Here is a 17,102-nt window from a genome sequence, read left to right as displayed (position 1 = left end):
TTAGAAAGATTTTGCTACCCTAGGTGATAGGTTTGATTAAAAAAATATATTTTCATTGCATATTAGATACACATGCCCTACAGTATGAACGTCATGATATCTTGTATTTACTGTCAAATTCCAAGATGCAACTAAACGTGTGGATACACACGATAATGAGTTATTATAACGTATAAGTATGGTGTTTAATACAGTTGGTGTTTAATGGAATTAGGACATGTGGGTTTCATGGAGAGATAGTAGCAGAAATCCCTGAGCCTCGGGATAGGAGGGTTTAGGATGCGTCCAAAATGGCAACCTATTCCCATACGAACCCTGGTCAAATGTAGTGCACTATGAAAGAAATAGAGTACCATTTAGGATGCAAGCCCTATTCTCTGTGCTGCAGCTAGCCCTGTTGTCAGACCAGGCAGTTTCTCCAACTAATCTTTCAGCCAAAAGCCGACAAGCTCGCTCTCCAGTTGGTTTTCATTGTTTGACTAAATCATGAATGACTTTGTAATTAAATCTTGATTCCATCAGGTTCGCTCCTCGTGCGAATTCTCTGAAATCAGCCAATCCTTCATGGCTTCACATTATGGTTTAACCACGTCTGATTTTTATCGCCTTATGCTCTAATTTCATTTCCGCCTTTCTATCTGCTGTCTCCCTCTTTCTTTGCTGCTTTTCTTCTTCTTTTTCTCTCCAGGCTATTATCTTCCACTCTTCAATTCAGTTCAATTGAAATGGCTTTAATATCCCCAAACCAATGGTTATTGATGCCATGGCAAAGATAGCATGCGATACAGGTCTTCAAAATAGGGATCTCTTTCGTCTCTCCTCTCCTCTCCCCTCCCTGATGAAATGATCAGCCTGTAGACAGCGGAGGATGTTGTTATTGGGACACCTGACCCCCCCCCCCCCCCATAAGACCAGCATGTTATCGTCACATTCACTTAAAACAAATAGTTCAGTGTCGTCTGATGCAGTCTTATCTCTGTCATAGCAGCTCTTGTTCTCTCTAATGCAACGCATACGACAGAAACACACATACAAACACTGGTACACACGCATCCCAACAAATACACGCAAGCATACACCACACATACGTACAAATTAAAAATGGGGTCTGGAATATCTTGTGCTGCTTAAAATGTAACCTATAAATGTAACTTATATTTAACTAGGCAAGTTAGTTAAGAGCAAATTCTTATTTACCCCGGCGACGCTGGGACAATTGTGCGCCACCCTCTGGGACTCCCAATCACGGCAGGATGTAATACAGCCTGGATTCGAACCAGAGTGCATTTGACCTCTGGGCCACTCGGGAGCCCAAATTGACACCCTTGATAGGGATGAGCCAAGAATACTGTATAAAAATAAAATCATTCAAATACGGCACTATATTGTATGCTCAAAAATAGCTCAGAGAAAGAGATTTTGTTTAACAAGTAATATTTCTTTCCTAAAAAAGATAGGGGTCAATATTATTTGATATTATTAGTGTTTTCAATGCCTTTTGATATCTCACCTTGCGAGGATAACAGCACTGGGCCTTTTTCAAAAATGTTTTATGAGTTGGAGAATGTCTGCATGTATGTAAACATCCGTCGAGGTACACCATTAGTGAGGATCATTCACACAACTAAAGGACAACACGGGAAGAAATGTCTGATGAAACTGCCGTTCCTCACAATAAAATGGCAGCTCTTAAGATTGTTCAATTCAAGCCACAGGCTTTCAATGGGTTTCAAGTTCAGAGGCTGAGATGGCCGTTGCAAAATGCAGATTTTGTGGCAAATATAACCATTTCTTTGTGGATGTTGATGTGTAATTGGGGTTATTGTCTTCCTGGAAGATCCACAAAGTTTGTCCTGGTACTGGATAAAGTTCATGATGACGTTGACCTCAACAAGGGCCCCAGGACCAGTGGAGGCAAAATTGCCCCATATCATCAACAATCCGCCACCATATTTTACAGTAGGTATGGGGTTATTTTCGGGCTCATGCGTTCTCATTTCGATGCCAAACCCACCACTGGTGTGCGAGGCCACAGAGCTCTATTTTCAGGTCATCTGACCAAAACACTGGTTCCAATCCAACTGCCAATGCTGGTAAGCAAACTAGGAGTTTGTTGCATGACATGAAAATAGAGGTATTTTTGAGTATACAGTATAGTATTCGAATTACTTATTTTTTTAAAGTAATTTTTGCTCATCTTTATCAAAGGTGTCAATCATTTTCGGACCCCAATTTACATGCACATGCGCACACAACATCCATCTTCCCTTTTCAGATGACGAGATGAGCATGGATGATTGACAATCCTGCAATTGGTTGATGGCATATCATGGCCATATGTTAGACCCTGTTAATGCCACTCTAAATTGCATGGCTGCCATGACGCTGTTTTTATGCGTCCTCGTCTTCAGCCTCACACCACCAAAACTGTCTGCGTCTCAAATGGCAGCCTATTCCCCATTTAGTGCACTACTTTCTTTCTTCTTTTTTTTTTAGAATTTTCCCCCTTTTTCCCCCCAATTTCGTGGTATCCAATTGTTGTAGTAGCTACTATCTTGTCTCATCGCTACAACTCCCATATGGGCTCGGGAGAGACGAAGGTTGAAAGTCATGCGTCCTCCGATACACAACCCAACCAAGCCGCACCAATGTGTCGGAAGAAACACTGTGCACCTGGCAACCTTGGTTAGCGCGCACTGCGCCCGGCCCGCCACAGGAGTCGCTGGTGCGCGATGAGACAAGGATTTCCCTACTGGCCAAACCCTCCCTAACCCGGACGATGCTCGGCCAATTGTGCGTCGCCCCACGGACCTCGAAGTCCCTGACGATAACGACAGAGCCTGGGTGCGAACCCCGAGTCTCTGGTGGCATAGCTGGTGCTGCAGTACAGCACCCTTAACCACTGCGCCACCCGGGAGGCCCTGTGCACTACTTTTAACCAAAATATATAGGGAATCGGGTGCCACTTGGGAATCGTCCAATGAGTTCCATTCCACCAGGATGAGGATGACACATTGGCCTATCATAAATCAACTGTGAGGGGAGGTCAGGGCTGCTGTGTGCTGAACACTAGGACAGTGTCCCTAATGGCACCCCATTCCTTATGTAGTGCACTACTTTTGACCAGAGCCCTCCTATTCTTCCTCCTCCTCTTCCTCCCCATCAACCTCAATATAGAGCGATACAGACAATGTAATGTCATTGCACCGTAAGTAGATCTGTGCTGTGCAGTAGGCAGGCAGCCACGCAGACCAACTCAGTCCATGGTAACTGGGTTCGAGGTTAAATCTCATGGTCCTGTGCTTTCTCACGGGCTAGATCAAGCGGAACACTCTGCCTCTCTCTCTCTCTCTCTGTCTCCCTGACAGCCTGTGACAAGCTCACCCAGGGCTCAGCTGAAAAAATACCAACACCCACAGACACACTGCTCCCTCAGTTTCTCTGTCTCTCTTACCCTCTGTGTCTTTATCTATTTCACTCTCGCTCGCTCTCTCTCTTACCCTCTCTGTCTATCTATTTCTCTCTTTATTTCTCTCTCTCTCTTATCCTCTCTGTCTTTATCTATTGCTCTCTCTCCCCATCTAATTCTGTTCATTTCACTCTTTCTTCCCCTCTCTGAACCTCATCTCTACTCCTCTCCTCCCATTCTCTCCTCTGTCTTATGCTCTCCTCCCCTCCTCATGTATCCTCCCATTCTCTCCTCTGTCTTATGCTCTCCTCCCCTCCTCATGTATCCTCCCATTCTCTCCTCTGTCTTATGCTCTCCTCCCCTCCTCATGTATCCTCCCATTCTCTCCTCTGTCTTATGCTCTCCTCCCCTCCTCATGTATCCTCCCATTCTCTCCTCTGTCTTATGCTCTCCTCCCCTCCTCATGTATCCTCCCATTCTCTCCTCTGTCTTATGCTCTCCTCCCCTCCTCTCCTATCTTTCCCATTTCAAGCCTGGGGCATCTCATCTCTATCTCTTGTCCACTCTTATTTGCACACACTCACTCCGATATATGTTCATCTCATATACAGTACAGTACACACTCTCTGTCTCATCACACACACTCTCTGTCTCATCACACACACTCTCTCTCTCTCTCTCTCTCTCCCATTCAGTCACACACACTCTCTGTCTCATCACACACACTCTCTCTCTCCCTCTCTCTCTCTCCCATTCAGTCACAGACACATTGCTGCATCTCCAGAGGGCCAGTGAGTAGTGTGGTTGGAGCTGGTCCTGGGTCAGAGCCCAGTGGATGGCCAGTCTCAGTCCCAGGATTAATTACCTTACTGTGGGTTATTTACCTTGGCCCTTACCTGGCCCTCCCAACAGGCCTTGGTCCTCACCACTGGAGAATTCATCACCATCACCCCACCTGCATTATCTTCTCTCTGGAACACTGACTCACTGAATTGCCCATAGGGCTCTAGTCAAAAGTAGTGCACTAGTTAGGGAATAGGGTGGCATTTTGGATGCAGACACTGACTTCCTGACTCACGGACTCTATGAAACCAACCAACCTGACCAAATGACTGTTATAACCTGGACCACCGGCTCTAACCACATTCTACAACCCTTGTCACATTCTCTAAACCAGAACACATTCTCTAAACCGGACCACATTCTATAAACCGGAACACATTCTATAAACCGGAATTCTCTAAACAGGACCACATTCTATAAACCAGACCACATTCTATAAACCGGAATTCTCTAAACAGGACCACATTCTATAAACCGGACCACATTCTATAAACCGGACCACATTCCATAAACCGGAAATTCTCTAAACAGCACCACATTCTATAAACAATATCTTGTATAATTGTTTAACAGGTCTATAACTTAAAAAAAAACAGTTCCACAAGGCCGATCGGAAGCAGGTACTACCTCGGTGAGGTGTGGGTTGGGGTTGAAGCCACACTGGTTGCACACCGTGGATCGGCACTGGGTGCAGGTGCTGCAGTTTGGCTGGTTGTCCTCCGTGGTGCCCGTCAGGTCGGCCGTCTTACAGACGGGGCACAGCTTGCTGCTGGGCATGGGAGCGATCTGGGGCACGGAGTAGGGTGAGGTGGGGGTGACGGCGGGGGACACCGATGGGGACCGTCCTGTCCTGCTACTACCCACGTCCACCTGGAGGTTCTTGCGGGCGACGTGGCTCTGACCCTGCTGCTCCCTCTGGGAGGCCAGGCGGTCCCCCGTCCCAGGCCCAGTCTGGACCCCCGCCTTGGGCCCGGACCCAGGGTCTGTCTGGGGGAGTCTTCCAGAGATGCTGTGGAGGACAGACACACATTACACTCTCGTTAGAGGATGTTAGGTTACACCTCAGAAAAACAGGCCTTTTTGGGGTCAAAGATTGAACTGAAACCTCTTAAAGTGTTAAACAGGGAGCAATGATTTTGAATATCACAAGTAACAACATTTAAACATATCTATTTATTTGGTCATGAATCCTGAATGAAAGGGTTTGCAAGTTGCCAATTTGCTTTGGCCAATACCAATATGCGCACGAAAAAGGAAAGACTGTGTGAGCTGGAGAAATGGTCTGTTTTCTTCTGGTGAGATAAGAGGAGAACAGCGTTTGGCTCCTTCAAAGAGCGGTGAATGTTTTTTATCCCTTTCTGCTTCACTGCTTCCTCTTCCTCGCCCACAGTTTTCAGCCTTCTGACCCCCTGGCAGTGGAAAAGACAGGCTGAGTCTCACATGGCACCCTATTGCCTATATAGAGCACTACTTTTGACCAGAGCCCAGGTCATAAATAGTGCACTAAATAGGGAATAGGGTGCCATTTGAGGCACAGCCTCAGTTTCCCCTACAGCATAGTAGCTCTGGAGATGGAAGGAAGAAGTAGGCAACTGGACAAAACACTCGCCCTCTCCATCACACACACACACCTCGCGGGTCCTCTGAGTACTGAACCAAGCATGCATACATGTCATTCAAGTAGTGGTTTGTGTTGAGTCTATATGGAATAAATGTGCTGGTGTCTGCAACCTATGAGAGGTTTAGATTGAGTCTTGGGTATGGAAAATGCCTTTCCGGTGACTTGTCTCTGTGGACTTAACGCCGTTGAGAAGAAAAAGACGAGAAGGTGGTTTAAAATCAGACGTTAGCAGCACTAACAACTTCCCCTCTTGTCTCTTTTTCTCTTCCCCAATCTGCCCTCTCTGCCCCGCAGACACCCGCCCACGGAGTGGCTACAGCAATTCAAAACAGAAGTCCTAGCTTTCTGCTTCCCTGTGAGAACGAGCCACGCTACGCAGGCCTTTGTTTCGATGCTCACGTCTTCTTCAAAGTCCAGGAGCCTCCTTCAGTAGTCAAGACTCTGTTCGGCAGCACACCACTTCCAAGGGCGGGAGAAGGAGATGGAAATGAGGGAAGAGGAGAATGAAAATAGAACTGTTTGTGACAGTGAGTCACTGAAGACGGGCTGAGCAGAGCGGAGCAGAGCAGCATGTTGTGGAGCAGCGCTCAAATCACCCGTTTTTCCGCTCTCACTCTCTCTCTAGGAACCGTTCTGTTCACCTAAGACCTGCTCACAGAAACACTAGCACTAGAAAAGGCTTGACAAGAAGTCGCTTCGACAAAGTCTTCCTGGCAGTGCGCCAATAGGATCCGTAATAATGACCCGAAGGAAAAGGAGCTGAGCTAGGCTCCCGGGTTACATCAAATATACATCTACGAGATGCATAATGTCTTATTAGAAGAGCGCCAAGCATGTTGTTCTACATGGGGCAAAGTGCCCATCATGGTAGTAATACTGGCCATCAGCTATCACCGTTCAACTCGCGGAAAACGATTGTATTTCTCCATTCCATCGTTCACAACTTTATTACTAACAACTGCAACTAGTTTGGAAAGAGGTCAAATGAAGCAGTATTAAAAACATATATGTTTGGTGGCAACAAATGGTTTCATTTGGGTTCAAAACCTATCGTTTCTGCTAATGAAGGCTTGTAGAGTGGAATCCCCTGTGGTCCTGACAAAGCCCAAGCCTCAGGCGTTAAACAAACAAAGCCCAAACCTCAGGCGATAGACAAACAATCCCAAACGCGCACACACACACACCAGGCATTAAAACCAAACGGCAGGAAGCCACGAGTGGGATAGCAGCGCTCTATGCTCATCCACCTCTTCAAAACAACCTCTTCAGACGCTTTCATCCACCAGTGAACAGCACTCTGTTGAAAGCAAAGCACCTTGGGATTTTGCATCTGTTGTTATTAAGCAATAAGAGGAAAGGCAGGTGGTTTGCTTTATCCCAGAGTGAAAAGCATAAACGCTTGGTGCAACTCTCCTCTCCGATAAGCGTCGCTCTGAGTCTGGTGCCAGTGGAAGTGAGTAGGAAGCAGAGCCTTTTGTTGGTGTGCGGTTAGAGCGAGAGAGCTAGGCTCCGAACCACCGTGCCAAATACCAATGTCAGAGACGAGCAAGTGAACAGCGTTTGCTTACCTACACAACTCAACAACGCATCTGCAGTAGGCCTACCGATGTACAGTGTGTACAGCAATTACCTTCAGTGAAGGCTACTATAGAACACAACATTCTGAGTACAGACAGATATCTATGTTCTCAGCCATTACAAATTAATCCACAGCATGCAGTGTATCCTCTCAGTACGGAGGCCTCTCCCCTCACTGCACATTTTCAACGCAGATAGTAATAGAATCATATAGGCCATTTAGCAGAAACCTTTATTCAAAGCACTTTACAATCATGCGTGCATACGTTGTTTTGTATGGGTGGCCCCAGCGGGAATCGAACCCACAATCCAGGCGCCACGCTCTACCAACTGAGCCACATGGAAAATTGGCCAAGACACAATTCCAGGCACGGACAGATATTCAGACACTGTCGGAGGTACAACCACAGCTGCTGTACTCAGCACACAGAGCTCCTCCGTGAAGAGACAGACGGCGCTGACCTCCTCAGAACCAACACAGGGCTGTGCTCACTAATGGCGCTTCATGTGGGACCTTTTAGCAGTGAATTATTCCAATCTATACGCAATATATATTGAAATAAATGGACAGGCAATTACCATTTCCTTTATGAACATGGTCAGTGGCAGGGAACTCAATATTTCAGCAGCAGGAGGTGGTGCTGGAGTGTCTCTCAAATGCAACCCTATTCCCCTTTATAGTGCACTCCTTTTGACTCATAGGTCCTGAAAGTAGTGCACTATATAGGGAATAGTGTGCCGTTGGAGAAGCAGACCGGGTTTCTCTGACTCCCTCCCATCTTTCTCCTGATAGAGGTAATAGTCTGGAGAAAATCTCACACCCCAGAGAGTTTCTTAGTTTGTACATAGATTTACATCATCCTCCCTGTCTTCTACTGGAAGGGAAATGGCTAGCCAGCTGAGAGTGAGAATTAGATTGTCTCTCTCTCTCTGTCTGTCTGTGTGTGCATTTGTTTAACAAAGACACTCAGACACTGCATGACATTCCTACTCAAATGTTGTGTGTGTGCGTGCGCGGGTGCGTGCATGCGTGTGCGTGCGTGCGTGCGCGTGTGTGTGCACGAGGAAGAGGGATAAGTAGGAATGTAAGAGTGAAGGTCTCCATGTGAACATACTGTGAACGTAATATGTGTGCACAACATGTTCAGTATTGTGAAGGCTCTCAGATCCACATATCCGTGTACTGTATGTTTGTGAGATTCCATGGCAGTAAACTGGGAGTACATACATAAGCATTTATGATACAACAACCACCTATCATCACTATCAGCTTGATCAAGTCAACCACTGATGCTCTTTTACTGTGGGAACAACACCATGGATCATTCAGAGACAAGGTGAAACATCACAAAGGATAAATCACAGTAGGGAAGAGCTTGTGTGTTTATCACAAATGGCCCCCTGTTCCCTTTATGGGACCATTGGGCCCTGGTCAAAAGTAGTGCACAAGAATAGGGAATAGGGGGCCATTTGGGATGCATCATAATGAATGAATCGCCTGGTCTTGGCCACGTCTGGGGTTTGGGAGCCATTGTGAAAATATGCCATTATTTGATTATAATATTTTGAATATGCCATTATTCCAAAACATGTCAATATCTGCAAGTAATATAGATCTTGATTTAAGGCAACGATGTGGCCAAGATTGCAGGGAGGGAGCCATTTCCCCAAGCTTTTCTATCACCTAGGTGGCAGTGCAATGAAAAATAACACAGAATGACTATAGGACTATGATGGGGTCCGCAGTACCCTATTCCATATTTAGTACACTACTTTTGACCAAGGACCATAGGGCTCTGGTCAAAAGTAGTGCACTATATAGGGCACGGGGTTCCATTTGGGACATATTCTGTGCCTGTCTGCACATTCCAAGCTGACCCTTGAGTCTCTGTGGACGCACAAATGGCAGGGATGTTCCTGTGGAAATCCGAAATGGGACCCTAGACTCTATATAGTGGCCTGCTTTTGACATGGGTCCATAGCAGTGCAGTGCACCATATTAGAATATTATTTAGATGGGCCCTGGTCAAAAGTAGTGCACCATTTGGGATGCAAATAATCCTCAACGGTCATTATCAAATCTGTCTGATTGCATACTGCGAATCAATGACGAACCATACAAGCAGCCATGATTGAAAGGACAATCATGTGACCGGGTGTGTGATCCATTTGGCAACGTATGAGTCCCAAATGGAACCCTATTCCCTGTGGGACCCTGGTCAAAAATAGTGCACTACATAGGGAATTAGGGCACCATTTGGGATGCAACGGATACAAATGCTGATTAGCAACAGCTACTCCCATGGGCCTTGTGGAGGGGTATCTGAGTAAGCCTAGAGACATGTGGTTTTCTGGCAGCTACAGCTTGGAGTGCTTGGGTTCATCATAGAAAAAAATCATATATGATTTTTTTTCTAGGCCATTTCTACGACTACTGTTTAACATTACCAGATGTTCAGCTAAATTAAAAATACACTCTGCATAGTGCAATCTATGCTCCCATGTGCTTCATTGGCATTTTCCACCCTCATCTGATGAAGACCTAGGTGTGAAAACGTTGCCAATCAAGTTCAGTGGCTCAGTCACCACACACACACACACACAGTTTGCATCCCAAATGGCACCCTATTCCCTCTATTCTCTATGGGCCCTGGTCAAAAGTAGTGCACTATATAGGGAATAGGGGGCTGTATGGGACGTGGATTTAGGTCTCACCTCTGTTAGGCAGTTTGTCGGGAATGTGAGACGAAGATAGCAATGAGCCTTTAAAACCACCTACTGTTTTTTTTAATGAAACATGGTAATGGGTTTCTATCTCTCTCGCCCTCTCTCCCTACCTCTCTCCTTTCTCTCTCTCCAGAGAGACGGCTACACACATATATGTTGCAGTCTCACACCAATTGATTTGCCATGGGCTATTGGCTGAGATATCACCATAAAACATAGCCACGGAAAATGCAGAGCGAACAGCACCAACCGTCGAACCCATCTGTGGTTGTCACAGGCTGGGTGATTTGTGATGTGCATGTGGCACCACCCAGAGAGACAGAAATTCACCGATATGCGAGGAGGAATCTGAATTGACGTTCACAGAATTCACCTACTGCACATGCAAAAATAGGCATACATACCGGCTGGACTAGCCTCCTGTGATCCAGAGGGTGTACTTCACTGAAAGAAAGGGGCCCATAGGATTGTTTTGGGGGGGGGGGAATACCCTGGAGGTCCCCCCACCCCCAGATGTCATAAGCCATGGCAAAAAAAAACACAAAGAAATTACAGGAGAATTTCTTGTAGCCTCATGGCAAGATGTGTAGAACACCAGGAAATTTGCTTTACAATTCAGAATTTTCTCAGCCTCATCGCAAAATGTGTAGAATAGCATGAGATTAGCTATACAACTGGAAATGTTTCTCTCTGCCCCATGGCAATATGTGTAGAAATGCAGGAAATTAGCTTTCAAACAGCAAGATTTTCGCTCAGCCTCATGGCAAAGCGTGTAGAATAGCATGGCGTTAGCTATACAACAGCACATTTTTCTCTTTGCCCCATAGCAAAATGTGTAGAATTGTAGAAAGTTAGCTGTTGTTTCCCCCAAAATCACATATATAAATTATATATATTTACACACAACTGCGACTAAAAGTATGTGGACACCTGCTCACCGAACATCTCACTTCAAAATCATGGGCATTAATATGGAGTTGGTCCCTGTTGCTGCTATAACAGCCTCCACTCTTCTGGGAAGGCTTTCCACTAGATGTTGGAAAATTGCTGCGGGGACTTGCTTCCATTCAGCTACAAGAGCATTAGTGAGGTCGGGCACTGATGTTGGGTGATTAGGCCTGGCTCGCAGTCAGTGTTTTAATTCATCCCAAAGGTGTTTGATGGGGTTGAGGTCAGAGCTCTGTGCAGGCCAGTCAAGTTCTTCCACACCGATCTGTACAAACCCTTTCTGTATGGGCCTCGGTTCGTGCACTGGGGCATTGTCATGCTGAAACAGGAAAGGGCCTTCCCCAAATTGTTTCCACAACGCTGGAAGCACAGAATCGTCTAAAATGTAATTTTATGCTGTAGCGTTAAGATTTCCCTTAACTGGCACTAAGGGGCCTAACCTAAACCATGAAAAACACCCCCAACCATTATTCCTCCTCCACCAAACTTTACAGTTGGCACTATGCATTGGGGCAGGTAGCGTTCTCCTGGCATCTGTCCAACCCAGATTTGTCCGTCGGACTGCCAGATAGTGAAGCATCACTCCAGAGAACGCGTTTCCACTGCCCCAGATTCCAAAGGCGGGTTTCAATGCTCGGACATTGAAACCCATCTCCCGACGTACAGTTCTTGTGCTGAGGTTGCTTCCAGAGGCAGTTTGGTAGTGAGTGTTGCAACTGACAGATGATTTTTACGTGCTACGCGCTTCAGCACTCGGTGGTCCCGTTCTGTGAACTTGTGTGGGCTACCAATTCGCTGCTGAGCCGTTGTTGCTCCTAGACATTTCCACTTCAAAAGAACAACAATTTTAAGAACTGGAAAGGTGGCATCCTACAACGGTGCTACATTGAAAGTCACTGAGCTCTTCAGTAATGCCATTCTACTGCCAACGTTTGGATATGTGCTCTATTTAATAAACCTGTCAGCAATGGGTGTGGCTGAAATAGCCAAATCCACTAATTTGAAGTCGTGTCCACACACACACACATACATCATATATATATATGTATACACACACAGTACAAGTCAAAAGTTTGGACATGCCTACTCATTCAAGGGTTTTTCTTTATTTTTTCTATTTTCTACGTTGTAGAATAATAGTGAAGACATCACAACTATGAAATAACACATATGGAATCATGTAGTAACCAAAAAGGTATTAAACAAATCAAAATATATTTTATATTTGAGATTCTTCAAAGTAGCCACCCTTTGCCTTGATGACAGTTTTGCACACTCTTGGCATTCTCTCAACCAGCTTCATGGGATATTCACCTGGAATGCATTTCAATTAACAGGTATGCCTTGTTAAAAGTTCATTTGTGGAATTTCTTTCCTTCTTAATGCGTTTGAGCCAATCAGTTGTGTTGTGACAAGGTACAGGTGATATACAGAAGATAGCCCTATTTGGTAAAAGACCAAGTGTTTTCTTCAAGTGCAGTCGCAAAAACCATCAAGCGTTATGATGAAACTGGCTCTCATGAGGACCGCCAAAGGAAAGAAAGACCCAGAGTTACCCCTGCTGCAGAGGATAAGTTCATTAGAGTTAACTGCACCTCAGATTGCAGCCCATATAAATGCTTCACAGAGTTGAAGTAACAGATACATCTCAACATAAACTATTCAGAGGAAAATGTGTGAATCAGACCTTCATGATCAAACTGCTGCAAAGAAACCACTACTAAAGGACGCCAATAAGAAGAAGAGACTTGCTTGGGCCAAGAAACACTTGCAATGGACATTAGACCAGTGGGAATCTGTCCTTTGGTCTAATGAGTCCAAATGTGCGATTTTTGGTTCCAACCACCGTGTCTTAGATGAACGGATGATCTCCGCATGTGTAGTTCCAACCGTGAAGCATGGAGGAGGAGGTGTTATGGTTGGGGGTGCTTTGCTGATGACACTGTCTGGGATTTATTTAGAACTCAAGGCACACATAACCAGCATGGCTACCACAGCATTCTGCAGGGATACACCATCCAATCTGATGTGCGCTTAGTGGGACTATCATTTGTTTTTCAACAGGACAATGACCCAACACACCTCCAGGCTGTGTAAGGGCTATTTGACAAAGAAGGAGAGGGATGGAGTTCTGCATCAGATGAACAGGCCTCCACAATCACCCGACCTCAACCCAATTGAGATGATTTGGGATGAGTTGGACCGCAGAGTGAAGAAAAAGCAGCCAACAAGTGCTCAGCATATGTGGGAACTCCTTCAAAATTGTTGGAAAAGCATTCCAGGTGAAGATAGTTGAGCGAATGCCAAGCGAGTGCAAAGCTGTCATCAAGGCAAAGGGTGGCTACTTTGAAGAATCTAAAATCTAAAAATACATTTGGATTTGTATAACACTTTTTAAGTTACTACATGATTCCATGTGTTATTTAATTGTTTTGATGTCTTCACTATTATTCTACAATGTAGAAAATAGTACAAATAAAGAAAAACACTTCAATGAGTAGGTTTGTCCAAACTTTTGACTGGTACTGTATATACAGTGCATTCGGAAAGTATTCAGACCCCTTGACTTTTTCCACATTTTGTTACGTTACAGCCGTATTCTAAAATATATAAAATAACAAAAAAATCCTCATTAATCTACACACAATACCCCGTAATGAAAAAGTGAAAACAGATTTTTTTTACATTTTTGCAAATGTATAAAATAAACAACCTAAAATCACATTTATATAAGTATTCAGACCTTTATGATTTATTATTATTTACTCAGTACTTTGTTGAAGCACCTTTGGCAGCGATTGCAGCCTCGAGTCTTCTTGGTTATGACACTACAAGCTTGGCACACCTGTATTTGGAGTTTCTCCCATTCTTCTCTGCAGATCCTCTCAAGATCTGTCAGGTCTGATGGGAAGCTTCGCCGTACAACTATTTTCAGGTCTCTCCAGAGATCTTCCATCGTGTTCAAGTCCGGACTCTGGCTGGGCCACTCAAGGACATTCAGAGACTTGTCCCGAAGCCACTCCTGCGTTGTCTTGGCTGTGTGCTTAGGGTCATTGTACTGTTGGAAGGTGAACCTTCAACCCAGTCTGAGGTCCTGAGTGCTCTGGAGCATATTTTCACCAAGGATCTCTCTGCACTTTGCTCTGTTCATCTTTCCCTCGATCCTGAATAGTCTCCCAGTCCCTGCCACTGAAAAACATCCCCACAGCATGATGCTGCCACCACAATGCTTCGCCGTAGGTATGGTTCTAGGTTTACTCCAGACATGACACTTGGCATTCAGGCCAAAGAGTTCAATCTTGGTTTCATCAGACCAGAGAATCTTGTTTCTCATGGTCTGAGAGTCTTTTGTGGCTTCCGCCTGCCCACTCCACCATAAAGGCCTGATCGGTGGAGTGCTGCAGAGATGGTTGTCCTTCTGGAAGGTCCTCCCATCTCCACAGAGGAACTCTGGAGCACTGTCAGAGTCACCATCGGGTTCTTGGTCACCTCACTGACCAAGGCACTTTTCCCCCCGATTGCTCAGTTTGTGATATCAGTTTTTTGTTATATCAGATTTGTTTTGCAAAAAAACATTAATAATGTTTTCACTTTGTCATTATGGGGTATTGTGTGTAGATTGATGAGGATTGTTTATTTATTTTTATCCATTTTAGAATAAAGCTGTAATGTAACAAAATGTTGAAAAAGTGAAGGGGTCTGAATGCACGATATATACCGTATATTATTTTGGAGGGTTGGAGGGGGTGGCCTTCACTACCCTATGCGTTCTGTCTCAGACAAGGCTTACATACATGCAAAATAAGCCTATATACTGTACATACTACATGCAGCGCTATCTGCTGATGGTATTCTGGTCTTCAGCTTGTGTCATCCAGTCACAATGATGTTAGAGAACATCAGTCTGGCAGTTATCTACACACACATACACAGGATGCTCAGCTGAAGACGTGTATGTGTGTGTGTGTTACAAATGAATAATGAGTAGCAAATGAATATTAATAGTAAACACACAGTAGGCTGGGCTACATAATACAATTGACAAAAGACCATATGGGGAGGGAATGCGACTTTCCTTCGCGTGAGACATATGATTCACTCGATTCGGCGTTAATGCAACATTAATCATGAAGGTAGCATGCAAACTTTACTTTGCACAGTCCATCTTACTGTCTCATACGTGGGAAAATATGTATGTTTTTTTACCCCATGGTGCTCCAACAGCAACCGACCATTTAAAAGGTGTGGCGATACAAATGATTCAAGAGTTGGAAACATGGAATCACGTTGACTCAATATGCTTTCATCCCATCACCCCGCCTCTAAAGTACAGTATGTTACTAATCTATCGTTTTTTCTTTTTCTATTGGAATATTCCCTACTGAAGAAGTGATGATTGTATTTTCTGCTAAGACTCTAACGGTCGCCTTTTAGACTGCTTTTTAGCAGGTGTTGTGTGATCAATTGACGAGAAAAAACGGTTGATCTTTCTCTGAATCTACGTCACGTGAAAAGACCACTACAGTCACTGCAGCTGCTTTTCCTCACACGTCACGCCCATCGTGGAATCAAAGTGTAAAAAGCAATGGAATCGCGTATCTACTAAAAGGGCTACATTTTAGAGATCACCAAAAGAGAATGTAAAAAGTATGAACGTGGTGTTTCGCTTCCTCGTAAAGAGATGGCCCCTCTAGTATAGCTACAATCTGATATCCCAATCTCACGCACACCGTGCAAGAGCGGGCGTGGAATCTTCATCAATGAAAATGTTCAATTTGGTGGCTACAATATGCTTACGCACGCTATAATTATACAGTATAGAGCTGTGACCATTCACGATTTAAAATGTCTACCTTCTCTTTATAGCTTGTACAGTAGCCGACTGCCTTACTTTAGCTCACCCGCCCGTTAACGGGATGTTTTAGCCATTTATGCATGACTGTTGCATCACATTTGTACAAGTAACCGATTCAACAAATGGCTACATTGCAAAACTAGGAATAACCTAGCCTATATGGACAATATGTGTTGACAACGATATTGTAAATAAATAATTAAAAACACCAGCTGTAGCCTATTTTCTCCACACTCTGACAAACGGCCACTACAGGCTATAGCTGATCGTCCACTAAAGGCTACGCTACATGACATGCATCACGATAAATAAATATCCTGGAAACAGAAACACTGTTGTTATATTGTCACGGTTCTGCAGAGAACTGTCCCCAGATAGTACCTGTTAATCCCCGGGCCGGGTCCGGCCCCCGTCCCTCCCGTTGGCGCACCATTGCTGGGCTTGATGAGCTGTCCAGAGCCTGCTGGTGCTGAAATGGAAGTCGGAGCCCCCGGGGAAGGAACAGCGGAGCCGGGCTGCCCCGGCTGGCCCTCACCCTCGATGCTGCCTTCGTTCCCCATCGTCTCAGAAGATGATTCGGAGGAGAGAAACGAAGTTGTAGAGGGTTCTACAGTTAGAATAAAAAACTCAGAGGAAACTCAACGCTGCTCCCCTTCCGCCATCATCACCTATAATTCTGTTTCCTGCACGGAGCACGCGCACTGGCTGAAAGACAGAGGACGCGCGCTGACGCAAAAGGGAGTGAGCGCGTACGGGCGCGTGCCCTTAAATCCTCGTTTGTGTCGCCTGCCAAGACACTTGAACCGCTATGAAAAACATGACATTTTCCAATATAGAAGCAATTTTAACAGGAAACTGTCATTCATCTCCATTGTTCACTGCATGTTACGTAGGCGTAGTGTTTGTTAATAGGCCTTCTATGCTCTAGGGAGAGGCGTGTCTCCAGAACAGTGGACCAATTACAGTGGTGCTCTCCAGGTTGTGCAACCTGTTATGCATTAAAGCACTGAGATGGATTGAAAATAATGACCACTAAATAGAATACACCAAATCTTCTATGACGCCTGCACGGTCACTTCCTCGTTAAAAGGCTACATTCTCAAAGGGCACTAGACAGATCA

General features: G+C 45.0%; 1 protein-coding gene across 1 annotated transcript in view; it reads right to left on the bottom strand.

Annotated features, from left to right (window-relative positions):
- Positions 1–16,628, bottom strand: part of bsnb (bassoon (presynaptic cytomatrix protein) b) — a 115,194-nt gene extending 98,566 nt beyond the window's left edge. Inside the window, exons 1-2 of the mRNA XM_064965702.1 lie at positions 16,363–16,628; positions 4,880–5,261 (exon numbers count right to left, since the gene is read on the bottom strand). Of these exons, the coding sequence (XP_064821774.1) occupies positions 4,880–5,261; positions 16,363–16,541 (561 nt within the window). The 5' untranslated portion in view covers positions 16,542–16,628. The remainder of the gene's footprint in view (positions 1–4,879; positions 5,262–16,362) is intronic.
- Positions 16,629–17,102: the final 474 nt, after the last annotated feature.

This window comes from Oncorhynchus masou, chromosome 5 (genome assembly GCF_036934945.1).
Source record: "Oncorhynchus masou masou isolate Uvic2021 chromosome 5, UVic_Omas_1.1, whole genome shotgun sequence".
NCBI classification, from domain to species: domain Eukaryota; kingdom Metazoa; phylum Chordata; class Actinopteri; order Salmoniformes; family Salmonidae; genus Oncorhynchus; species Oncorhynchus masou.
This window is presented reverse-complemented; position numbering and strand designations above follow the sequence as displayed.